Source organism: Rissa tridactyla, chromosome 4 (genome assembly GCF_028500815.1).
Source record: "Rissa tridactyla isolate bRisTri1 chromosome 4, bRisTri1.patW.cur.20221130, whole genome shotgun sequence".
Classification (NCBI taxonomy): domain Eukaryota; kingdom Metazoa; phylum Chordata; class Aves; order Charadriiformes; family Laridae; genus Rissa; species Rissa tridactyla.
Window position 1 is genome coordinate 43567630 of NC_071469.1, and position 27047 is coordinate 43594676.

General features: G+C 39.3%; 1 protein-coding gene across 2 annotated transcripts; it reads right to left on the reverse strand.

Moving 5' to 3' along the window:
* Positions 1 to 689: 689 nt before the first annotated feature.
* Positions 690 to 26844, reverse strand: TMEM62 (transmembrane protein 62). 2 transcript variants are annotated; one of them, XM_054201507.1, is made up of 14 exons: positions 26258 to 26844; positions 22622 to 22733; positions 21365 to 21502; positions 19060 to 19105; positions 15498 to 15639; positions 13344 to 13468; positions 13080 to 13202; positions 12084 to 12239; positions 10426 to 10585; positions 8621 to 8734; positions 7626 to 7710; positions 5982 to 6086; positions 4970 to 5088; positions 692 to 4035 (listed from the first exon to the last, which is right to left on the reverse strand). In XM_054201507.1, exons 1-14 carry the CDS (start codon positions 26441 to 26443, stop codon positions 3709 to 3711), a joined length of 1938 nt encoding a protein of 645 aa, XP_054057482.1. In that variant the 5' UTR covers positions 26444 to 26844; the 3' UTR covers positions 692 to 3708. The 2 variants fall into 2 exon arrangements, with proteins under 2 accessions (XP_054057483.1, XP_054057482.1); XM_054201508.1 differs by lacking the exons at positions 19060 to 19105; positions 26258 to 26844 and having other exon boundaries at positions 690 to 4035; positions 22622 to 22731.
* Positions 26845 to 27047: the final 203 nt, after the last annotated feature.

Below are 27047 nucleotides of genomic sequence, written 5' to 3' on the forward strand. Positions count from 1 at the left end.
AATAATGATTTCAAGTCTCCTTCTAGAGGGGTTTCAAATGGGAATTAAGTATTTTAAAGGAGCTCCTCCATGCAGGTTTAAAAAACCGAAACAAACCAACCAACCCCGCAGAGTACCATAATAGAAGTATTTATATTATGAAAGATTGATTTGTCACAGATCATACTAATGTCTGCCAGCAGTACGTAAAGTACTTCATCAGTCTGATTCCGGGATCTGCCACTTGCTTTGCTCACTTCACGTAGCTCTGATTTGTCCTCCTAATGAACAGCTTGGAAAGGATGCTCTTGACTTCAGAAGATGGCTGCATTCTCATGCTTACCCTAAACCAGCCATGCAGTACTAGTTTAAAATAAAGAGAACTATGTGCCAGAAGTAACGAATGCCAAAGCCATTTGCTTCTGTTCAAGTAAAAAAAGTTAATAAATAAAATCTTTTCATCCATAAACTGGAAAACCATGTTATAAACCATGTAACACTGTGAGAGATCTTATACTGATGCAAACGCTAAGATGTATTACAGCACAATATTGTCTTATTTTCTCAGTAGAAATGCTGCCTGTCAGTGAGCAGAGCTTAATTTTGAAAGAGGACCAAACCCAGGCAATTCATCAGGACAACTCAGTGCCCATTATCACCGGAATGTCTCCCTTCGGTCCACTATGTTGATTTGTGGCTTCTGGGCACCACAGGCCAACAGAGGAGCAAATGCAGTTTCTTTATAGGGTGGCTTGCAGATTTATCATAATTTCTGCATAGTTGTCAGAGGTTTCTCCCATTGTCACTGGTTCAGTTAGGTGACTGGTCACATGTTCTAGGAGATGGGCTGCATTTTACGAAACCAATTTATTGTGTTTTAATTTTAACGGAAAACATACTGTATTGTGATTTTTGTCACTTATAGTTAACTTGGGCAACCACTTGCCTATACGGTAAGGACAGCTAAATTAGAGGCTATCTCATAGTCTGTGCTTCTAAGAATTTTCAGCCTGCTAAGACACAAAGAATTAAAACACTTTTAAGAAAGTACTGGTAAACAAAGTCTTCCTGTGTCAAAGTGTACAGCTCAAATACAAAAGTTAGTATTTTCCTGCTAAGGTTTTAGAATATTGGAAAACTGTTTAAGAAGGAGAAAAATCTGAATTATTGTGAGACACGGTAAGTTTTACTCATCTGTTAGGCAACAAAAATCGGCAATAGCTGTGTCTGTAGAACATGAGATAAGAGGCGCTTCCTCTGCAGGGTAGAGTGCTAAGTTTGTACAGCGTGCTCTTCACTGTGATACCACTGGAATAGTCCCGTTCTCTGAAATTTACTACATCATTCCCCCCACACACATATAACTCACACATCAACCACACTTCAGAGCATGTGATTCTTACTTGGCTCCCTGGAGCCAGGGATAGCACATCTACAAATGAAACATCTTTGCTCGCCACACCAAGAACAGCACTGAGAGATTCTTAAGAGAATCCCGTCCACGTACCGAACACATCCCGTGGAGCCAAAAGGTAAGTACTTCACAGACTGTAAGATTTTTAAATCCATAGACACTTGATTACAATGTAATCAACCGCTACCACCAGAACAAAAAAAGTCTCATTTCAGAACAGGGTCTTGTCACAGGGAATAGATATGAAGTATTTTATTGCGACTTCTTATGCTCCCTGATCACATAAAAGTAATTTAATTGTGAAATGTCAGGTTTTTTAATTAATTTTTCAGTATTGTTTCGCACAAGTCAGTTTTGTACCCTGCCTCTTTGATTTTCTAACAGCTTTGCAAAACAAACTTAGGTAGCAACCAATGACATTCTGTATTCTCTTAACAGTGTATTTAACTTACGCAAATGAGAGCTGTTACTCTTTTTTCTAGTATATTGTCAGTCACTGAGGAACGGGAATTAAGGAATAGAAAAACTGTCACCTTTTAGAAATAACAGAAGTCTTAGTTGTAGTCAATATTTTATTCCAATTAAATTTATTTTCCTGTATGCTCTACTACAGCCACTGCTGTTTTCTTCTAAGGTGCCATAAGTAAGTTACCCTCCTTTTTCTTGAGGAGCCATAAATAAGTTACTGGAAAATTACCTGAAGTATTTTAAATGTTCCACTCCCAGCAGTCTTGTGAAGCAGGCCAGTGCTCTCCTTACTTTACAGATAAAGGCACCTCAGTCTTAGCTCTGGATAATTGCATTCTTCGTAAATTTAAGTGTTCTATCATTTTTAGACTTAGGAAAACTAAAAACAAAGAAACGAGTTTTCCTAGGTTGCTCTTTGTCACATTTGACTGAGACCCAGAAATACAGCCCTGACCCCCTCACTTAAGACCTCGTAGGCATCATGCCACGTGATTCCTTCACCCTTTTCCATCTGGAGGACATCGTCTCCATTCTTTGCTTTAAAGTTGAACTCCGACTACAGCTGGGAATCCCAGTAACACTGATCATTCACTCTCCTTTCACTGGTCAAGTGTGGGAAAATAGGCAACCTCAGCAGTGGAAAACATAACTTCTTCCTCCCAGTGAGAGAGCATGTTAATTAGCCAGCACTCCCAGGACAAGACCAACAAGGCATGGCTCAGGTAAACATAAATACACATATACACACCTAACAGCCTACAGACTGCTCGTATACAGCATTATGAACTGAAAAAGTGTATGAGCGTAGGACTCTTACTGTGAAGGCTACCACAGCACCTTTGCAATAACCGTTACTTCATAAAGACATCCCCTCTAGTCTTACACTTAGTCTTGTAAAAAGATACGTAAACCTTGAAATAAAAAGCAAAGTTAAACACAAATCCTGGAGCTCATTTTTCCCAGCAGTGTAAGAATCAATTTAATTAATTAAAAGCATTTTTCCATTCACAGTAGTAATGATCAAACATTTCCATTTGTGATCCATACGGATCTATCTTCTGTATCACAAACCCCCCTATTATAGAGATTATGATACAGTTCATACTGCATGTGTGAGCCGACACAGGCCCAACCACAAAACCACGGGTGAAATGCAAAGAGTAAATTTAATCTTGATACCTCGTGAACTGGGGGGGTGTCTGAGACGGCACCTGTGCAGAGGCACGCAAGCGGGAACACAGGCACCGTGGAGCTTGTCCTTGCTAGAGATTTTTTCTTTGTTAGCAAGAGATTCCTTGCTAGCCAGAGAGAGACAGACAGTTCAGAGCTGCTGTTCTCGCCTGTGTATCAGGGATTCAAGCAGGCATAGTTTTCCACTGTGCATTGATTTTCTCTGACAGCAGGGCAGGAATCTCAGGCACGTTCGATAAGGTGCCTCTGAGTCCATCATAGGCCCATGTTATCTAAGTGCAGATGTTCTACTTGTTGAGCACATAAGACTGAGCAATGATTAGTGGGATATCTGTTTTCCAACACCCCAAGTGCAAGGTGTTTACAATCCTTCTTGTCGATCTTCCATTACTTTCCCACACTGTATTAATGTATAACTGTATTATATAACATGTATTATACAGTATATTGTATATGTATAATACCATAAAAGTATATAATACATATTGTTTACATTCACTATTTAATACAGCTCTGTAGCGATGCAGATCGCAATCTTACCACTTTCAGATCATACCACCTAATAGTTGGGCTGTATGGAATTCCAGCATCACAAAACTATAAGTTGTGCCTTGACAGTGTTTAAGGAAAAGAACTTTGAATACTCATATTGTACTTCAGGAGCTCTGACAGTTTTTTATTTCTACTATGTAAGTTCTGAGCTCAGATGATTTCAGTGTCCAAGTTTTATAAATCAGAGCTGAGGTCAGCACCACCAGCCACGTTCTCATTGGGGAGAGGAAGAAAGCCAAGGTTCCATAGGTTCGCTGCAGGAAATAGCAGGAATAGACCTGCCAGGTCAGGAGGAGGGCCATTGCCAGGTGAATGAGCACAGCCACGGGGCGTCGGACGTGACGGATGTGAGAAAGGAAGCTGTGACCCTGGCATCGCAGCAACAGGCACCAGCACAAGTAGGCCATTAATGGCAGGTTGAAAAACAACATCTGAAAAGAAGAGGAGAGAAAAATAAGACAATGAGCAAGCCAAGTGTTATGGGCAACATATGTGAGGGCATAGAAAGATAAGAGCACATAGAACTGTCCCATTCCAAGGGCTGAGTACAATTCCCAGAGCTGGCATCTCAGGGTGCACTTCCAAGACGCAGCAGCTGATAGAGCTGTGACTGCCTGTGCCTCAGTCCCAGGCCAAGCGTTCCTGCCCACTCCCTTGCAGTAGGGGGCAGTGACATGCATCTGACCTTTCCTGGAGCTGGTTCAGGGAGCTAGACTTGGCAAAACACTAGCACAGTAAAAAAGGAAGGTCCTTATGTCAGTTTAGCTCTCTGACCCAGCCCGCTGTGGTGCCAGACAAGTGGTAGCACTGGCATAAGGGAGGGACCATGAAGGAGGCAATACCAGCTTGGTCTGGCTTGAATGCGAAGGAACTACACCCTCTCCTTCAGACTAATGGCAGCTGCGAAAACCAGTGGGCAGCCAGGTCAGACTGTTGGGAACACTGGACTCGTGCGTACTTGGAGAGTGACACCTACTGCTGTGAAGGGTAATACAGTGTGCAAAGGCTGCTCTGGCCATTCAGTTCCTTTTGTTTAATCACTGCAACCTGCGTGTGAGCTGAGGACAAAAAAAAGTTTAGAGTAGTAAACCTGTAGAGACGGCTTCTAACCCAGACATCCAGGGAGTCCAAAGCAACGTTGAATAGTGGAAAAGAGAAGTTTGGGACAATAATGCACAACTTCCTTCCTTTCCGCCCTTTAACTTTGCAGAAAGGTAAGAAAGAGCTCCTGTAGTCAGGCATGTCCACTAGTGTTCTCTTTCCTTCCAAGACTCCTTTCTTTATTAAACTATTAAAGAAAAAAAACATCAGAAAAAATTCCCAGAGAAAAGCAGTTTGGCAGTCTTAATTTTTATAAATATGTACCTGTAAAATCCCAACCACAAACGTCAGACTTCCCTGTAAGAAGGAACCACCAACGAACACCCCAAAGGAAAAACAGGCCCCCACGTGGCCGTCTATCAGTTCACCTACAAACCATGGTCCTGAAAGAGAGGAAATCAAACATAGAGCACCATCAGAAAATACAGTATAGACATGGCCCTTTTTCACGCAGCGCTTTGTGCTACTGAGCACAAAGTAGTTAACCGGGGAAAATGACTTCCCTATTGCTTGTCTATAGTCATAAGCCTAATTGTCAACAATTTGTCAACAAACAACAATGTGATGAACATTGCTGATTTGAAAAGATCACAGTACACCAACGAGTTGTGAATGCAATGAAAATGCTTTTAAGCTTTTAAGGTTTCATCGCTGTGACAATTTTCAACACTACATATAATATTTTCTTTATGAGAGAAGTGAAAAGATCGATCCTTTCACATGCTGGCCTTTTCCCGGAATTACAGTAAGATATATGAAAGACACGGTCATAAACAATTCCAGCTTGGCCCAGCTTAGCAGTCAGAATGAGCAGGCTGCACTATGTTATGCGTACTACACTGACTGCCAACAAAGTAGCTATTTTAGTAACATATTATCAGAGGAGAAATAAGCTAAAATTGTTAGCATCAGAGCCAAGACATCTCAGTGACATGTCATGTGAAATGTACGTTCCGTATACTCTTTTTACACCAAGGCACAACCAGATCTTACTCAAAGAATAAGTGAAAACCAAATTAAATTTTAAAATACTCACTTTGCTTTCAGAGTGATTTAATAATTTAAGTGTTTAATTAATTCTAGGGCTTCTAAGTTAGGCTCTTCCAAACAAACTTTAGTCTCTTTAGACATTAACTTTTAAAAGTTCCACATAGATTTTGTAACTGAAGTAGATTTTCCCTACTCTCCAAGATGTTAGAAGTCTCATTTTTCATCAGCATCTGATGTGCAATTTAAAAATACTAATTTTTGTTCTCCAGTACTCTATGTTACTTACCCAGAATGGTGTATAAATTCAGAACCAGAATTGAGTAGTAGAAGGTGTTTGTTTTACTGAAGACATGAAGGGAATATGAGGTCAGAGTAAGTAATCCTGGCTTTTCTAAACAGAGACAACATTTAAGAAAAATACACTTGATTCAGGTTGCAACACACACACATATATAAAATGTATTGCTTTTTCCGAAACAAATCTGCACATTTCTTACTCATTCTATTAAATAAGAAATATTTGGTACGTCTACAGAACAAACGTAAGGGAATGCATTTCTACTATTACTGTGATAACTGAAAGTAAGGAACCAATAAATATAATGATCTATGGTAAAAACAGCAGAAGAAGCTGCCATTCTAAATGAGTACACTTACTGTATGTAAATAAAACTGAACGACCATTCTATACCCAGAAAACGAAGTTAGCTAAAATGAAAAACACGGAGAAAGTTCATATTAAATGAAAAGTAAGAGATTCAAAACAGTAATCGTGCAAACCCAAAAAGGCAGGTCAGCACAGACTAGATTAACTGGATTTTCTTTGCTTAATCTACTTAGTGAGATCTGATAGCAACTCCGATACAGTGAAGGCTAGGCATTAAAATGGCAGCATTTTGACAAGTGTGTAATGTTGTGAAAAAAAAGCAATATTAATTTTCTAACTGAAATAGACAATTCATAGATTGAGATTGAGAAAGCCCTCCTATAAAACTTAGCTTTTAGAGTTTCACCTATTACGTGGCTGCCCTTCTCACAAAGCATTAACTCCCAGAGGGCAAGCTTGACCTTTGAATATCAACAGCTCTAACAAATTTATTCACCAATTTGTAAAACATTTGTCATGGTCTACAGGGACGTAGCTGATCACAGAGTGCTAGCTCTTTTCATTTTTAGCTGCTGAGTTCCAAAAAGGCAACTGAAAAATATATTCTTTTTCTATGTAAGCAGTTGCTGTAGTTACCTCAGGATGCTACGTGATTATAAGTATAAAGGAAGGGACATACGCTAACATGAATAGGAAGGGAGGTGGCTTCCAGAAAAATCTCATTAGTGAGGTGTGGTTCAAGCAATTGTTTGAAGGATAAACACCACAAGCTTAATAGTATTAATTTTCATTTACTAGATTTATCACAAACAAAATATCAAGTAATGACAGAACTGGTCTTAATATTATTTTGAGAAAGACCCAAGCCTGTTCATGTTCTTTGCAAAGATTCACAAAAATTATTTTTGTAGAAGGAAATCTGTTTCTCCACTCAGGTGACAGAGAATTCTGGGCCAGCTGTAGTGAAACAAGCACACATACAGAACTAATACAAACCAAAGCATTAATTTTCCTATGCACTGGATTCTCCAGTAAGAAAATTAAAATTAAACCTCTAGACTTCATTTAATTGAATTTCTCTTTAAACAAAGATACCTGATCAAATTTTTAGGTTTTCATTTACTTTATTTGATATATCGGAGGTTTTCTGGATCCCCTTAGAAGCAAAACAGCAGCTTCTGAGAACCCAATCAAACCCCACAGTACTAGATGCAAAATGCATATGGTGATTAAGAGCACAATTACTTACATATTGTTAACATACAGATAAACAGTAAATAAAATTAGATCCTCTAAAAACCACAGACAAACATTGGTTCATACCTTTGAGTGCTGGCTTTTGGAGGTATCTGAAAATAACGAGCAAGGCAATCTGCATCAGCACAATCAGTCCAAACAGCACACGAGCCTGAAAAGACAGTTTTAACTCTAAGCCAGCCCTGGAGTCGTAGCCGCCTTTGAGCAGTTACAGAATGATACAAAGATTTCTGACGCATCTTCAAAGCTTGATGGTGTCATTGAACTGAAGATTAAAAAGAAACTTGAGTTTCTAAGTTATTGGCCTTACATCTTACTGAGTTGGATTCAGTTGGATGGCTGAAAGTGATAGACCTGAACCTTTGAAGAACGGGGTTTGTAAAACACATCCATTGATAAAGTGTAAATACACTTCCTATGTAAAACATTTTCCGAGTGCTGTACCGAATAGAATTGGGGACCAAGACATTGTGGAGAATATTGGTTACTGATTAACAAAACTAATGTAATAATTTTGAGCCAATTATGATACTATCTGCTGTCATGTGGACTTTCCCCTGTTGTTCTGTAAGTGCACCTAAGCTATTCTGACATGCCTTCTTTGCACGTACCAAGCTGTAACGCCTCTGGATATGACCTGAAACTTACTAAAGTCAATGGGAATTTTGCCTTCCTCTTTGCTAGAGCTAGCTATTAAGTTAGTATGCATATTGCAACAGATCACAGTGAAGTTTTCTTTGATTTAATTTTCCTTTTTCTACTAGCAGCTTTCTAGTAGCTTCTTTTCCTTTTGCTTGTACAAAATGCCTGTATAGCTATGCCCAAAAAGGACAATGGTGACTAAATCCAGGAAGTCAACTGTTTGCATGAACCATGGCTGCACATTCACGTTTGAAGTGTGCAACTTGAGAAAGCAAACTTGAAATATTTGTGAAATTCCATCAGAGTGTTATCTGGAAAAAGCAAAGTGTATTCAAGTCTACCAGGAATCAGGAAAATGCCTCCTGCAGTCTCTGGGGAAACCAACACGAAGTGACGGCTGTTTTGCTGGAAGTACTTACTAGAACATAGTGGTCAGTGAGAAGAATAAGAGATGGCCAAAAGCCAAATCTAAGAGAGAGGTTTTCTTCCATAGCAAATATATGACCCTGCGTGCTAATTCTTCCCGAAGCATCCTAGATTGATATAAAATGAAAGAGCAATTAGATACCAGTAGTGCACAAAATATCTAGTTAAAGTTGCTAATTATCATTGCAGCTTTTCTGGAAAGATCCACTTGATGCATGCATGTCTGGCATACTGCTTTATTAAATAGTTCTACCTACAATGGACTACTTACTGTCAATTTCGTAGTTTCAAGTAAATTGGTGATTGTGAAATCATAATCTGAAAGTGCTACATATGAAGGAGATCCTTTCAGAGATTCAGAAACTCCTGGAAGACAGTGACTATTTATTGGCCGCCACCACCATTTGTTTTCTGAAAGGTGAATTCTAAATAATAGCCCATCTTAAAATATTTTGAAGCTTTGTCGTGCTTCTTTTCTGGAGTATTTGTTAGAAACTGATATTGATAAACAATAACAGTGCTACATTTATTCAACAGTTTGGTATTTCTGCATGTGTAACACCGACACCTTATCTTCCAGTACATAATAAATGGTTTATTTAGAATAAAGGACTTACTATGTTGAGTGTGATTACAGCTGAGACAATCTTTGGACAATCCCAGAAACAACGTACAGCAATTGAGTATCATTATTTTCTCCAGTTATCTAACTCAACACTTCATCCTCCTCACTTTTCCAAAACTATTCAGTTACTAGATGGAATAGTGATTTATGACTGAAGGGGAAAGGAAATTATTTTTTTTTTTAATGCCATTCAGTTATCTGATAACAAGCATGTATTTGCAAGAAAACTATTGCTATGCAGGCCTTTATAACCCTCTTCAAAAGTTACTCAGTTTTGTGCATATGTTTTCATCATCATTAAAAAAACCACAAAATAAACCACTCATAAAATGCAGCTTTCCCAAGTAAAGCATCGCAGAAATTGGTAGCAAGCTAGGAGGTGGAACACTGGCAGTACAGAAAGGCCATTAGAAAAAAACCACACAGCATCGCTCTCGTGCCTATACCTAGCTCTGCCTTACGCCTAGCTGTGCTAGCCTCTGCCTTATACCCAGCTGGCTTCCACCAAGCGGGACAAAGCTGACTTTCCCTGCGCAAATGTGCGGAATGTTAGAACAGCCAGATTGAGTTCTTCAAAGACCACTTGAAGGTACAAAAATAAAATAAAATATAGTACCAAGAACCGAAGCATTCACAGAAAAACATTTTTTGCACCCAGTAATCTAACATCAGTTAAGTCTGATGTTCTGAGAAACAGAAGCTGTATTCACTCTGACTGTAAGAAATCATTAAAAGAACTTCAAACAGATAAAGACAGCACTCCAATCTTCCAGATACAGTTCCTTTGCCTTTCTGAACTAACATGATGCTACTTCCTGTTTTCCTTGACCAAGCTCGATTTTCTTTTTTTCCAAGACAACCTTAAAAGTAATTGTTGCCTGTTACTTGGAATAATTTATTTTTGACCAATCGCTTGCTCTTATGTCATGTCTTATTGTATTTCTTATGAAACGTAAGAATCCTTTCTTTTGTCCAGATGCTTTATGAATGTTTTAGTGCTGAGCAGTCAGTATTTTTTCATTTCATAAATCTTTTCGGTTTTTTGTAAACAGATAAACATGAAAGGAAGTTTGTTATCACATATTTCGTCCCTAGTTATGTGATGCAAAAGAGTGATGGAGCAGACGTGACAACATACAAATTCAATACAAAGAATGCCAACAGGTACCTTACCTGGACAGTCACATCTATGTGATGGAACCCTTCACTGTAGTTTTGCGGGCTCCACTTCAGTACGTAGAGAGGGCCAGACACCTGATGCGCATTCCCCAAGTGAACTCCATCTATATAGACTTCGACGGAGATAATGACAGAAGGAGAGAAGGCCAGAATTCTAAGGAGTGAATAAACAGCAAAATAAACCGATTTGCCACAGGACTTGCAGATTTGTCATTACTTCCTGAAGAGAAGCCTCTAAAGATTACGCTGCCTTGTGCTTAAGAGTTCAAAAGTGTTAGAAATTAAAACAGTGAAATATCTGTAGGCTGATGGTAATATTACAGCTCTTCCCTGCTGTTAAAAAGAGAAGTTCTGTATGGTATTGTGCAAAAGAATAGCATAGAAAACTGGGCTGTGGAACAGATGAAAAACTGGCAGAGATCTTCAGGTCCTGGTAGAAATAATTTTAGAACTCTTGCTGTCAAAACATTTGCTAACGCAAGTAGGATGCATCTTAGTGCACACATGCAGACACATAATCAAACACATGTAGATGTCTTCATTAAAAATTGCCAGTCTCTCTCTCTCTCAAGTCCTTTGTTGTTGTGTGTGCATTTGGTTTTTTATTTGTTTGTTTGGTTTTGTTTTGTTTTTTTACGTTTTGCTAGTCAGAATATAACCTCTCAGTCTTTTTAACTGAATTTGTGAGAAGTGTAGTGGAATGCAAGACTGGTTTTACAGGTCTGAGATACCAACAAATGTAGTATCATTTGGCAGTGCTTATATTCAGGGAAACAGTGTTACTCATATAGGCTCAATATGCTGCACGTACAATTTCTTTCATCTCTGGTAATCCAAACGGCATTCTGGAGCATGTTTCAGTCAAATGAAGGAGTTTCATATAGTTATGGTGAACAATTCCAACAGTTCATATATTTAATATAATTGTAAGAATGTTTAGATAAGGTTCTAAATACAAAACTGTAAAGTAGCTAGACTTAGTAGGACACTGCTTCCTAACTGAAAAGTATGACAGACTTCTTTTGATTGTAATTCTGTGTATGCAATATGCTCATATATTTAACACATATTAGTCTAACAGCAAATATAAGATGTTGGAAAGGGCATAGAATACAAATTAAAAAAGTAAATAGAAAAGGTAAAAATGGAAAGACGGAGAGATTTAAGACAAATACGAAAATTGGCAGAAGCTTAAAATGTTTTAATATATAAGGGACATAAAACTGAAAATACAAGAGGCAAAGAAATCCCAAAACAAATAGAGAAAACATGTAGAAAAATACATAGAAAAAATCCTGAAATCAGCAAGGCAATGTCAACATGTGAGATTAATAACACATATTATGTGTTCATCTAACTCTATCAGCTTTGTTTACACAAAAAAGTTCACTTGACTTTAGAGGAAATAACTGGATAAATAAAACAAACATTAATTACTACTACATAATCTCCTTTTGTCACAGATATGATACAAAGTGAGCTCTCAGGAACAATCTTCCAGAGAAAAGTGAATTCTGAGAACAGTGGACACATGCATTTAAAAAAGAGGTTTTGTGTATATACGTATAAATATAGATGTACATTATAACCAAGAAAGACCACAAATATTAAAATATAGTTAAATATTGTGAAATCAAGAGAACACTGGGTACCTGATATGAGTGGAATAAAGAATTTTGACAAGTGGTTCATGAGTAGAACTGCTGTAAAGGAAGGATTTGGGATTGGTGATGAGAACTACAGGCCATTCCTCAAAGCTAAGATCTGCGAAGCTAAGGAGGTCATGATCAAATGCAAGGATCCGATATCTATAATGAAAGGAAAAAAAAAATAAATATTGTTGATACAAACTACTGCACAACAGCTGATTCCCTTGCTTCCCAAATAACTAATCGGAACTTGTCTGATTTATTTTCCGTTTATTCTCTTCTGTAGCTTATTCTGTATCGACCAACTCTGCTGTATTAGTTGTACAGCTTCCTACCTCTGATGAAGTTCATTTTACTATAAATCACTAAAGCACCACTCAAAATTCCAAATGTCAAGATTTATTGAATTTTGCACATGAATCAGACAGATAAACATTAAGTTAAAGAATTCAAATATAACGTACATTACTACAGTGTCTGGGTAGGTACTCTAGTTATGGACAAAGACCCAAGTGTGCTCTCTTCCTGTACGGGTGCAAGTATCTTTCTTAGGACCACCGCAGAATAAAAGCTACTATACATTCCCTGTAGCATCGGACTTTTTGATATGCCGCTAAGGTAACATTTTTCAGGTAGACTATTTTTGTCTCTACAGTTCTAACAGCTGGTACAGAGCACAGATATTTTGACATAGTGGTGCTGAATTTTTTTACAATTTATTTATCTACTTTGAATGCTAAAAACATACTAAACGGACATTTAGATGTCCTCTTTTTAATTTCTAAATATTGAGAATGAATCAAAAACATTACTAGTACACTTTTAGCATAGGGAAAAAAATCTCAAACTTACAAACAGACGTTTTTCAAAAGCATTAATAGTAATAACCAGTCAGGCAGATCTAATGCTTCTTTCAAATCCTCCAAACAGCATAAAAGGGAATCACAGTATAACCAGGTAGGCTCCATGTAATCATTTGCTCACATGGGATTTACTTACCTCCTATTATCCTTCCAGTCTCCCAATTCGAGTTCCAGCGTGCCACCACGGTGTTGACTGTGCAAGACTGGCATCAGCCCACCCATTGTATGGAGATGTCCACATAAATAGGCTGTGGCAGAACTAACAAAAGAACGTAAGAATTGTGATTATTTGGGTGGGAAGGAAATACCACTGCAGAAAACGTGAGAAGTGACACACAAGTATGGAGGCAAGAAATGTACTTCACGCTGAAAACATACAGGAGAAAAAGAACGATCTTACCTCATTAATGATCGTATTCCTGGGGCTGGTGAGATGATTGTTGAGGTGGGAAAATGGCCAAACCAGACAGTATGATTGCTGCGCAGACTTTCTGATGCCATCAAAGATAGATCTTTCATTTGATTCTGAAATGGGCAGGTGTTTGAAAGACAAACAAACAACCAAACAAACCTGTTTAACATTCAGGCTATTTGCAAAGAACAGCAAAATGAAAGCAGAAAGAAACTAATGAAGAATGCAATTTTTTTTTTTTTTTTCAGAGAATACTTTCAGTTGCTTCAGGGACCTGTCATGAACAAACTGTACTACTAGACGTATCCCTAAAATCCGATGTTGGAAAAAGAAAGTGAAAACAAGACACTCAATACTTTCCTTGCAAACGAACACAGGAAAAGTGCAATATAAAGAAAGATTTTTGGTCAACTCTATTTCTATCCTTTCTACTGCTTATTTATATAGTAAGAGATGACATACTTGAGCTGATTTTACAAACATCTTTACCTTACAATTATCATCCCTACTATCTCTTGAGTTGCTGGATGGCCTTTTATAAACATGACAGACCACAGAAACTGTGCACCATATGCTTCAGTCATTTAATCGGATGAACTGTGATGCTGAATCTTGAAAATATTACTCAGCCATTGCTGTTAAAGTTAAGCAAAAATAACACTTTACACAGCAGGTAAAATTTCCCTCCTTTACTTGTTTGACTTCCAATATTAAATCACCCACTTACTGTCCAGAGAGACTCCCTATACTGGTAAGATCTCAAAGTCTAACAGAGGAGGCAGGAAAACTAAAACCAGAAAAGAACACAAATCTACTTTTTCACCATTTTGCAGATGGTGAGAACACAGAGAATTACAAACGTATTATTTTCCCTCCTACCTGAAAAGAAACACCAAAGGGCATGTGTAAAGGCAACAGAAATAAAGGTATATTTAAAAAGAATGGATTCGGTATATCATTCTGGGTTTATGTAATGGGGCTTATTAAGTGAAATTCTATTTCTTTTACCTTTATGAATTTGGGCTTTAAGAATACTTTACCTAAGCTATGCAATCAAATCACTGATACAAATCTAATTTATTTTTCAAATTCCTGACAGAAGTTTAATTCTTGAAAGTTACAGGTATCTACCGTTACTTTCAGTTTTGTGTAAAAATCTGTGAAGGACACCCTCTGGACTCCTGTGCTGGGTAATTAGCAAGCAAATGTTTGGCCTACTGCAGCCAAGGACAGAAGCTCTAGACTCAACTGCATTTCTTAGCTCCCTGAGAGTTTGTCTGCAAATCTACTGCACCTACTATGGATTACAGTAAACAATGAGAACAGTACTTGGCACTCCTACATCACCTTTCATCTAAGTATCACCAAGCTCTTTACAAACACTTAATTAAATGTTGAGCCTCCTTTAGACAAGATTAGAGGGAGAACATTTTACTTTTCATTGAGGCCATTATCACAGGCAAAACATGACATCTGTTTACCAGAACACATTAGCTCTCGGCCAACACTTCAGAAGAGTATCTCAAGAACAATAGCATATCAACAAACTACAGAGAAAAATCGAAGAGAAGCAAAATGTTATCTAAAATGATATGTAATTTAAACATTGTGATTAATGTTATTCTTTCCAAACAATACCATGTCATTTTTATGGTCTCGGAAGATCAGACCTCACTTTCATAAATGACACATTTCTTTACAGCATTATTTTTCACATTATTCCACTGATAAGTGCAACTCTCTCATCTGTAATACTAATGAAAAAAAGCATCTAATGAAACAAAAAGGAGTGAAATCAGAAAGTTTGGGGTTTGTTTTGGTTTTTTAAACTTTACAGCATATAAGGAAACTATCACTCAAGTCTAGCTAAGTGCTGAGAAACTACTGACAATGTCCTTAAAATGTCTAATTTGCCATTTTCGTACCGGATTATTTCTTAAGTGAGAAAACACAAATACTCCATACGTTAAGTGACACATTAATTTTTTGAAATAAATGTCCCACATGTATAATAACTTAAAAAGCATAAAGACTCTTTTAGATGAACACAAATCTTTCAGACAATTCTTCTTTATAAAAACAAACAAACCACTATAGAAATAAAACAGCCAGCAAAATAGAATGTCAAGACTTATAATATACCATGTTTAAAATCCCAAAGAAATTATAGGGTCTCTTAGGGCCTGGGCTGAGTGTGGCATCCACGCAGATGAATGAGTAGTTCCCAAAAGAGGTGGTGTGGATGTAATGGAAAGAGCCATCTTTACGCCAGGCAGAGTATTTCCTGCCAAAATAAAATGGAAATATTGCTGTTAGAAAAGCTTGCAGCAATGACGAAAATGACATGCATACTATAAATTCAAGATTTCTTGCATTGGATCTAGCTCCATCTTGTTACTGCAGTAAAGTCTTTTCTTAAAAATCAATGGCATTGAAAAGTCTGCACTTCAAATAGGATGCATTACATGGCTCATGTTAAGACAAGCAGCAGGTTAGCACACAAACACTTAAAAAAATGCTAGCATAAATACACTTTCCCTGATCAACACGGCACTTTTTTCATGGACAAAGGATAGGCCAGCAGCATAAACAATGCAAAACAAATAGGCAAGATGACAGGACAGCAGGATCTTACACCTTAAAGGAGATTTGCAACCAAAAAAAAAAAAAAAAAAAATTGTCTTGTGTTTATTGTTGGTATCTGAAAGAATTTTTCCAAAAGAATTTTTCCTTGCTTACCTAGAAATATCAGGGACATCAAGTCTTGTCTCCACTATTTTGTTAGAGATCTCTTAAGTTACTCAGATGTAGAATGATCAGCTGTTGGCTAATGTAATATGATTTTGAACCAAAGAAATATTGAACCTTTTCAGTTATTTTCCAAAAAGAGACACAACACTACACCAAATCTTATGAATAGCAAATAAGGCAGCATTTCTTCCTACTTATTACTCTTTTTTGCACATCAAATCCTATCAGTTCTCCTGTCACCTGTGGAATGTCATCAGAATTCTTCAAAGAGTAAAAGCAGAGAGCAAAAAGGATTGCTGCTCTTTTGCACGCCACCTGATGTTAATTGAGCTCTTGAATCTTAATCTTAAAATACTCTTAAGAGAGAATTGTAACATGGAAGGACGTAAAAGATATGTCAACTAATTCAACCTTTTTTTTTTCCCCCCGTGGTTTTATGCTAATATTGTCTACAACAAATACATGTAATAATATATTTATGAATATGAATTACTTTCTCTTCTTACATCGACAACAGATATTTTCAGTTCTTCTAATTTCTAAAATTGAAGTGCTTTTGACATTTTATGCTAGATGGGAATTGCACATATCCTCCACTGGCAAAGACAGATAACATTACAACTAATGGTACCTACCTATATGATTCTACCTTCTAAATTAAATTCTGTAACTAAAATGACTGTGAGTATATCTGAGATTAACTAAAACTTACTGGGTTTTACTGGGGTTTTTTTTTTGTTTTCTTTTGGGTTGGTGGGTTTATTGGTTTTTTTTTTTTTTTTTTTTTAAACTCCCTGCATGATATGTGGAAGCTAAAACATCCCTGAGTTCAGATGGTGAGTATAGTTTGAACACAGCCATCCAGAAAGTAATTAATTCACTATTCCTCCACCAATCAGAATAAACAATAAAACTGCCAGAAGGGTTGACCTGAACATAACAAAAGACAACATATTAAAAACAAGCTTCAGATATAAATCAATACTTCCAATGCCATAAAGACCCTTTTATAATATGTTTGGGGTTTTTTTAAGTTAATGTTACTTTCACAAACATCATGAACCTTCAATAAGAAAACTGGAAGCTCAGTGCCATAATCCTAAGATTTCTGCCTGTAGTCCCACTAAAGTATGCTGTGGACATAAAATAGATACCCATGCTTTTTGTGTAAAAATATTATTGTATTTCAATGCAACTGTTTCCTTATTTAATTTTAATACATAATGAACAACAGATTTTTTCCCTGTTTTCCCTAGCCTCTATTTTATATCTGCAAGCTACAGCGCTCTAAGGTGTACAGCAAAGAATGAATTATTTGTTCAGGAATCACACATAAAACCAAGCAGACAGTGCCTTCCTACAGTGTAGCACATTTACTAATAATTTTCTTAATCTTTATATTTTATTAATACATCAGATAAATAAAATTGTCCCTGTAAAGTTCTGTCTTTAGTGATGCTTAATAGCTTTTGAGGACTCTTAGTGCCTTTCTTCAGTCTTTGATAGAAAGTATGATAAATCTCTTCATTTTGCAATCACAACAGACTATAATGAAGCAAAAACCATTATGAGAACCATTTGTTTAGCAAGAGACTGTTAACTAATAAGCAAAGACTTTTTTACCTGACTCAGAATTTAACTCAGAAATTCTCAAGTTGGCTAAATTGCTTTGAAATTTCACCCTAATCCTCTCCAATCCCTTTTGCTATCAGTGCATCTTCAGTGTGGACTAGGGGCAGGTGATCCATGTATCTTTCCAAACAGAAAGCCTGTCCGGGCCAAACAGCAATTCAGGGATGATCCAGCAAAGTCACCAGTGCTACTCTGCATGTCACTAACTCTTCTGATAGCAACCTTAAACTAGAGTGGAAGACTGATGCTAGGTTGTCATGTAGTCACAACTGTGATGAGAGACATAGGGATGTGCACTGCTCTAGCACATTCAAAAGCCTTGTTAGCACCACACATTCATCCCTTCATGGTAAATCCACATGTGAATTCCATGTTCTGCAAATGCAGCTGCTGTAGGATCCTATCCCACGGAATTTGTGGGAAAATGTATCTGCTCCCGCTGGGCCGCAGGGAACTGAAGCAAACGGAATTCTCAGATGTTTAATCTGTGTTCTTATTGCAGAGGATGGCTTAAGAGCCTGAATTAAAGCAGATTTCCAAGTCCTCCTCCAGTTCCAAAGAGTCAAAGCTGAAATCACCACCAAAATTACGAGACAAGATTTTGTGTTCAGATGTGAAGGGCAGGAGAAACTGAGAAGTTAAACACGAGTTTCAACTGAGGCTACCTTTACAATGTACAAGCAAAAGAGCCAGCTGAAGAGGGGAAAGTTTCCTCACCTATCTTCACATTCAAATCTCAAGTCTATTCCTCAAGAACATTTTTCCACCCACTATCATCATCTGCCTTTTTGCTTCTCTACTTTCAGTTTTCGAAAATGACTCAGATGTGAAGAAATGGCTCAGATATAATTTAGACCCATATGATTTGAAAAGCCCCTTTGGGCATACAGAAAGAATATTAAAAAAAGTGAGGTTTTCTCTAGCTTTCTTTTTCTTTTTTTGATCTGTTTTAAGGAGGTAAAGCATTATTTGGGAACACTGGTTTTACAGAAGTACCTTTTTTTACAGAAATACCACAACTGTTCTGAGGAAACTGAACACAAAACGCACAGAACATTTCCTAGACACGAGCAGATTTACAATATATCCAGTTACAAAACACAGAGGGATAAGAGATAAGAAGTCTGCACAGATAATTCTCTATTTTCTCAATCTATTCTGCTCTACTAACTGGAAACGGAAAAGACAGAGGGAATAGCAAATATGATCCTGTACTACAGGAAAGTCAGTGAAAAACCATGTATGTGATAACTGAAAACAGAATATTGTTTAGTGAGTTTGACCTTGAATATAATGGCATCTGTATGGTAAATAAAAGTACCTGTAATAATTCCGAATGCTATCCAGGTGTGGAATGTTGAATGAATCTGTAAGGGAGAGAAAATGGAAATGAAGAAACTTTCATATCAAATTGATTATTGATGTCTGTATTTTATTTCCTAATGTTGAGATAAAGCAGTCTGAGCAGGCCCTGAAGAGCTATTTTTTAAAAAATGCATAATTGACAAGCAGACTCTCTAACTGTGCAGAGAAGATATTACATACTTGATGCGGTTGACCTAAAAGTGGGAATAGTTTTCTCATTTATGTTTCAATTCAAAGATAAGGCTGTTGTGGGAACGTAAAACCACTCTCCACTTTGGCCATAAAGCTTTTCAGAAGCTTTTCAGATTGGGTGCATGGCTGGATGAGGGGAGAGCCATAGATGTCATCTACCTTGACTTTAGCAAGGCTTTTGACACTGTCTCCCATAACATCCTCATTAGGAAGCTGAGGAAGTATGGGCTAGACTAGGTGACAGTGAGGTGGATTGAGAGCTGGCTGTGTGACAGAACTCAGAGGGTTGTGATCACCGGCATAGAGTCTAGTTGGAGGCCTGTAACCAGTGGCATCCCCCAGGGGTCAATACTTGGTCCAATTTTGTTCAGTATATTCATTAATGACCTAGATGAGGGGACAGAGTGTATCCTCAGCAAGTTCGCTGATGATACCAAACTGGTAGGGGTGACTGACACTCCAGAGGGCCGTGCTGCCATCCAGTGTGACCTGGACAGGCTGGAGAGCTGGGCAGAGAAGAACCTAATGAGGTTCAACAAAAGCAAGTGCAAGGTCCTCCACCTGGGGAGGAAGAATGCTAAGCACCAGTATAGGTTAGGGGTGGACCTACTGGGAAGTAGTTCTGAGAAGAAAGATCTGGGGGTCCTAGTAGACAGTAAATTATCCATGAGCCAACAATGTGCCCTTGTTGCCAAAAAGGCCAATGGAATCCTGGGCTGCATAGGGAAGAGTGTGGCCAGTAGGTCGAAGGAGGTCATTCTCCCCCTCTACTCTGCACTGGTGAGGCCACAACTGGAATACTGCATCCAGTTTTGGGCTCCCCAGTTCAAGAGGGACAGGGAGGGAGCCCAGCGAAGGGCAACTAAGATGATTGAGGGACTGGAGCATCTCCCTTATGAGGAAAGGCTGAAAGAGCTGGGACTCTTTAGCCTGGAGAAGAGAAGGCTGACGGGAGACCTTATTATGGCATACAAGTATCTAAAGGGTGCGTTGAAGGAGGATGGTGCCAGACCCTTTTCAATGGTTCCCAGTAACAGGACGAGGGGTAATAGGCACAATTGGAACATAGGAAGTTCCGATCAAATGTAAGAAAAAACTTCTTTACTGTGAGGGTGCCAGAGCACTGGAACAGGCTGCCCAGGGAGGTTGTGGAGTCCCCTTCTCTGGAGATTTTCAAGACTCGCCTGGATGCAGTCCTGAGTAATGTGCTCTGGGCAATCCTGCTTTAGCAGGGGAGTTGGACTAGATGATCTCTAGAGGTCCCTTCCAACTCTGAAGATTCTGTGATTCTGTGATTCTCTGCAAGTAAGACCTAACTCATGCAAAGAAAGTAAAGTAGCAATAGCACCCAGAGAATAGCATGTGTGAAACAAACACCAACTTGGGGAATTTCGTACTGCAACTGGGGTCCACCTCTCCATAAAGGCTGGTAACAGAAGCCTGATAGGGAAATGAGAGTAAAAAGTCATATACGGGCTGTATATGACAAAGCATGCATTTTTTCCACAGTGCTAGGCTTTCTAGTTTTGCCCTTCATGTAACAGCTGGCTTATACAGGCCACAAGGTTCTGTGCTTGTGTTTGAATGCTTAGAATATAGTGGCAACTATGACATGTACAAACTTCCATGAGTTCTTTCTATTCAAAAGAAATCAAATTTCCTTTAATTGCTGAACTTGTGACAGATTTAACTTAAGCCTGTGGGGGAAGGTCTATGTAAAATAAATTGAAACCATTTCTTCAGTAGGGTAAGGTTACACTTTGCCTGTCCATTAAAAGATGGGGTATATAAACTAATGACCTGGAATCTAATACCTGAAGCTATGTTCTATCACTTGCCAGGCAAAATTAATAAATGAAGACTCTTACTTCCCTGGTACTAAAACTCCAATAAGTTTCTGTAAACAAAGTGTGCCTCAACAGAGCAGATACGTGGATGGCAACCCTTCTAGTGACTCATAACCGCCACTAACATGCTAGTAAGTACTAACACTTTACCTCTCTATTCGAACTTACCTAAATCAGCTCTGTAATCACAAGATAGAAAGAGATGTTTCATTTCCTTCTTACCATGATTCCCTTTGATGTCTATCCACTTGGTTTTTTCCATGACTCTTGATCTCTTCAGGATTGACTGGTAAGTTTTCCATTCTACTTCTACTTGCTCAGATCCCAATTTATCTCTTGTCTTAGCATCTGTCAGGTCACCTGAAAGTGTACAAAGATGAGATATAAGTAGAGGCCTACACAGCTTACACAAATACTGTAACTAGGCAAGCATGCAACCCAAGCCTCCTAGTGTAAGAGGCCACAGGCCTCCTGTGTGCAATCTGGATGTTCCCGTCATCTGGTCCAAGAGGTGACTATCAGGGTAAAAGCCTTGTAATGCAGATGTAGCAGCCTGTTCAAACATCTATCAACCACGTCACTGCAGCATGTTTACTACCACAATGCCAAAGAAAATTGTTACGCATTCATTATACCTGAAGATTCTACTTATAGAAGCTTTGCCTAACTTTACACCTTCCATATCCCCTCAAGCTCCATAAAGTTTGAACCATTCACATTTCTGTTCATATAGTAATGCCTCCCTGCATTGCTAGTTAAAAGATGAATGCTCACCATTTCAGAACTCTTATCTTAAAAAGCAAGCAGCAGATAAATAAATCCCTGTAGAAACAAATGTACAAGTCTAGCATTAAGATTCTAAAGCCTTGCATATAGTAATGGCTCAAAGTCTTTTTTATTTGCTTGCAAAAACGTAATCCATTTTAATAGCAACAGTAAGCTATCACATGAAATGGCAAGGTTTATTTCACCTGCCTTGGTATGCTATGCTCAAACGGAAACCAGCAATGAAATCTTACATTAGTTCACAGGTGAATTTCATACAAATGAGCAGGGACTGTTCTGAGAGAGGAACTGGTTCTTAATGACTAATCAGAGATATTGCTCACTTTCAAATATGAAGAATCATGTAGAATCACTATCAGGAGGACAAAAAGGAAGACAGCTGCTAGCAAGGACTAAGGTGTAGTGACAAATATTGGGGAAACAATAGCTATATTGCATAATTATGTCTTTGTTATGTATAATACACACTAAAATCACCATCAGACTCAAGACACTGAACAAAAACTAATTCTCTTGAGTTGAGAAGTTATTCTCTTCTGCTTCTAGGAGTCTATCTTCAGCTGTGATTCCATTTCCATTGCTTAAGATATCTTAAGGCTTCATAGGATCTCTCTTGACATCCTAAAATTTTGCTTATTTGCTCTTCCTTTGACAGCACATTCAACGGGTAATTCACACTTTTGAATTGCTTACCTGTTGCTAGAACAATTGCTGGCTGAATTACATCAATTGCTTCAGAACAGAATTTTTCAAAGTCAGGAGCTCGTTTGGGATCCTGAAATCTACTGATATGAATATCTGACACCTGCAAAAGAGAAAAATGAAACACTGTCCCAAGCAGAGGGTTATTGCTGCCCAAGTTGTTCTGCAAAGCCAAGTAAATAAGAATGCAACATAAGAGCAATCATAGTGATTCGTATCAGTCTAAGGGATACAGGGAGAAACAGAAGTGGTTGACTAGGGGAGAACAAAAGCAGTGCAAATATATGATATTGCATCTCTAACCCCTAAAATCATATTTATATCAAGAGAATTTCCTTAAATCTAAGGGCATACAATAATATGGGGAAATACTTAGCTATCTACAGTAAGTTTTGATGGCTCTAAGTGGTCTGTTGACTTCCAAATTCTGTGAGCTTCTGGTGCAACACAGTGATCTTGCTGCAAGAGAGAATACTCAGTAGTTCTGCAAAGCAACAATAGGTTAAAGTCACCTAGGACTTGAAGCATACTGATAACTAATTTTATAGCTGGTGTGTCATTTTCAGTAGCTGGGTGGAAGGACTTCTAACATTCTACCCATTAATTTTAATGAAGCTAATGAGTGTGTTTATACCCCATTCCATGTGCCTTCATGAAGGCAAAGATTGCCCAAAGATGATACCACTTGCACGTAACTGTAAAAGACGCTGTTCATTTCTGAACCAAACAGTCAAAGCCCTCACATCAGAAAAGCCATACAGGACAGGATGGGGAGAATAAGAAACATAATCTTTTTTTTTTTTTAAATGCTGTGGATTTTCAGATCTGTCCAAAATAAATCTTGGGTGAGTCCTTTCAATTCCACTTTCTGTTCCACTTCAGTCAATCAATTAATAAATTATCCTCCTCAGTTTAGACAAATGGTATTTGATGCTCAAAGAACAGTGAGCACGTGCTCATGGCCATCTGATGGTATCACTAACTGAGAAAGAAAAACATTAACTTTTACATTCAATTTAATAAACCTGGTTCTTGTAAAGCTTTTTCCTTTTTGAAAAATCCAGATAAAATACTTTGACGACAAAATGCCTTAGCTTCTACTTATTCAGTCATTTGAATATGCAGAAAATATTGTCTGAATACAGTTTTTAAATTCTGCTTAGGAAAATTCCCTATTTTCTTACATGGAACTTTCACCTAGATCAGAATTGGACGCTAAAAAAGGTAAATACTTTTAGACATAAACTTAACTTCATTTTTACTGATACATTCAAGCAAGTGTGAACAAAAGAGCAAAGTAAAATAGCTTGATACATCAAACCTAATTTAATCATTGGCAAGGATACAATATCTTACTTTGCTTCTCCTCCTGTGTATTTGCAATTCATCTATCTCAGCAATCAAACAGAGAAAATAAAACCCCCTATTGTTGCTGTCTCCAGATTCTTGAGCAAAAAGTCTTACAAGAAACCTCACTCCTGTTCTACCAATAACTATGGAGAATGTAAATTTCCAACCTTTTAGCAGACAGTGGTTGGGAAGCCTGATTTTCTACAAAGATCCTCCCACTTTTTTCCCCTACCATGATACAAGTTTAAGATTTACAAAAGGCTTTTATTGTAAGTTCTAAGTGTTACAGTGTCCCGGGAATACGTTTCTGTCATCACTAAAAGCCATGAAATATGAAGATCTTGGGAGTGGAGCTTTTCCTAATTTTTTTCTAATTAACTTCAAAGAACATCCCAATAAAAGGGAAGTCAGTGGAGAGGGGGAAAAGCTTGCAATGCTCTTATTTCATTTCCCAAAATGTAGGTAAGAGCCCACTTGTTGCATTTCTTCTCTCTTTCCCCTCCCTCTGACCGATGTGGAAACTTCGCTTCTCTCATTGGATCTTAGGCAGTGATTTTGTCAAAATGGGTTGGAAGAGACTTAGGGGTGAGGAGAAATCACCATCGACATTCCTTATCTTGAGAAGATGTGGCTCAGGAAAGCCAAGCATGAACAAGGGAGAATTACAATGGCCTACAGCAACAGCAGAATGCATCCAGCTGACAGAAACAGGAGAAAAATCAACTGCAAGCTTGTCAAATATTGAACTAAAGTGCCTATTAGGCACTGGATAAGACAGGAAGTTCTGCTATTAGAAAGTTGAAAGAGCCATTTATACAAGATTATAGAACACAGATTGCCATTTAGTTCATTTTAAGAAGAGAGAGTCCTGTGGATGGGAGGAAAAACAAGGCAGGAACTGCTGGGGGTGGAACCCATCATCTTGAGCTCTATGCCATGACCTAGGCTTAGACCTATGGAGTCACCAGGGAGCCTGAAGCCTGTTTCCCACAACATCATCAGGCACAACGCTGCATTTAGTGCTTGATTAATTGCCAAGTTAGGTCAATGATAAAGCAGCTGTTAAAGGGCATGTCTGAAAGAGAACATAGCCACTTGAAAGTAAAGCCAAGTCTCAAATTAGCTGTGCCGTGACCTGTCCTTGGGAGAACTCCACTTGGAGTCACACAACCAGAGAGAACGCGGCAAGAGAAGTACGGGGCCGTCACCATAGCTCTGCATCTGCTATATGCTGCTGTAGTCGACTCTTCAGATAGCAACTCAAGATAGGGACTTTATCTACATTAATTCAAGCATATCTCTCATCTTGAAATCTGTTCTGCAGTAAAGATAAGCCTTAAGTCACTTAAGGAAAAATTACTGGAAAAACTGACTTTGAAAATACATAGAAATTGGAGAGAACAAAAGGACTAATAATACATAGGCTTGTGCACTAAGAGCACTGCATGCAGCTAATACATGTAGGCAAAGTGTCCTTGAGTTTGAGAACAAAAGCAAAATAGTAAAAGCAGCCTATTTGTTAGAAGGAACTGCACAGCAACCCCTGCGACATCTCAGCAGACAATTACCTGCAAATATGTAAGCAGCTTGTGCTTAGTTATACACAAAGTGCTTCAGGAACGCTTGCAGGGGGGAAGAGTCAGAAAAGAGGCCACAGAAGAACCCGGACGTGACAGTTTACTTCCAAGACTATACCAGGTTAATTTGGATTTTGTGTTCAACCTGGAAACAAAGCTGTATACATTTAACCTAACATACATCACTCTTGTACTGCCCCAGTACTGTCTATTGCTAAAATTCTGTGTAACCATTTCCTCAGCCACACGACTTTCCTGAGTTTTGGGAGAGGAAAGGGACAGGCGGAGCCTGCATTTCTCACTGGGATATCAGATAATACTGTATGGGGTACTGATACAACATAGAGGCTAGCATAATAATTAGGTGAGTCTTAATTACCCGCTTCTACCATGCACATCGCATCTTTCGGGTAGCCCAAGCAAACTGGTCAAACACCTGTAACTGAAGCTTCACTGCCAGCCTCCGTGAAGGCGAAAGGGGGACGTCTACGCGGAGAAGGTGCCGTAGCTGGGCCGCCCCTCATTCTGCCCCCTGCCCTCCCCCCACCCCCGGCGGCAGCTGGCCGGGCTCGCCCCGCCACCGAGCCCCGAGAAGCCGGGGGGACGGCCGGAGGGACGGCCGGACCTCAGCGCGGCGCCAAAGGCCGCCGCGGGCGCCGGGCCGTTGCTCGGCCACGCACCGCCCCCCGGCCCCACTCACCTGCACCACCCACAGCAGGTTAGCGGCCTCCGCCCCGGGGGCCGGCTGAGGGGCCCGCCGGCGGCGGCCCTGACCCCCCGGCGGTGGCGCCCCTGGAGGTGCGCACCAATCCAGCAGCAGCGCCACGGCGGCGGCTGTCAGCAGCCCCACAGCTAGCTTCAGCATCCTCCGCCGCCCGGCCACCATACGCCCGCCCCGGGCCGCCCTGCCGCCGGCTTCAGGGCTTCCGCGTCGCGGCCCACCTCCTCGGCCAGTCGGGCCGCCCCTGCCGCTCGTCGATGGTTGGTGCCAGCTCCGGGAGGGGGTGGGCGCTCCCCGGCTCTCGGCGGTTTCCTCGGGCCGCCCTCGCCCGGGCCGGGCGGCGGCCACAGACTGCCCCCGCGCCCTGAGCCTGCCCCAAAACTGCAGGGGTGCCTGGAAAGGCCCCCACGGCCGGCACGTTATCTGAAACGCGCGGTCTGCCTTATCCTTAAGCCGTTTTCGTGATCCGGGGGGAAGCGTGCACCGTAAGGAGGCCTCGGGCCATTTCTTCGGTCAAGAACGGTCGGGACAAAAACAGACGTATAAAGTGATCAATGTCTCATCCCGCTTCCTTCCACGTACAGCATGTAAACAGTCACCTTTCTTTTTTCCTTTCCCTGTCAGTGTTTATAATTCTACCTGCTTATAAATCTAGGCAATTGACTTTTTTTTTTTTCTCCCGACATACATAAAAAGTCATCTTACGGTGCTTTGAACACTGTTTTGTTTTGTTTTCATATACACCATTTTAAACCTTACTATAACAACT

Excerpts from the sequence above, each read along its gene's own strand:
- TMEM62 (XM_054201507.1), bottom strand. The coding sequence starts at position 26,443 with ATGGTGGCCGGGCGGCGGAGGATGCTGAAGCTAGCTGTGGGGCTGCTG. Across the intron at positions 6,087-7,625 it reads CCAAAAGCCAGCACTCAAAG|AAAAGCCAGGATTACTTACT; the intron begins GTATGAACCAAT and ends GTCTCTGTTTAG. Across the intron at positions 4,036-4,969 it reads TTGTGGTTGGGATTTTACAG|ATGTTGTTTTTCAACCTGCC; the intron begins GTACATATTTAT and ends TCTTCTTTTCAG.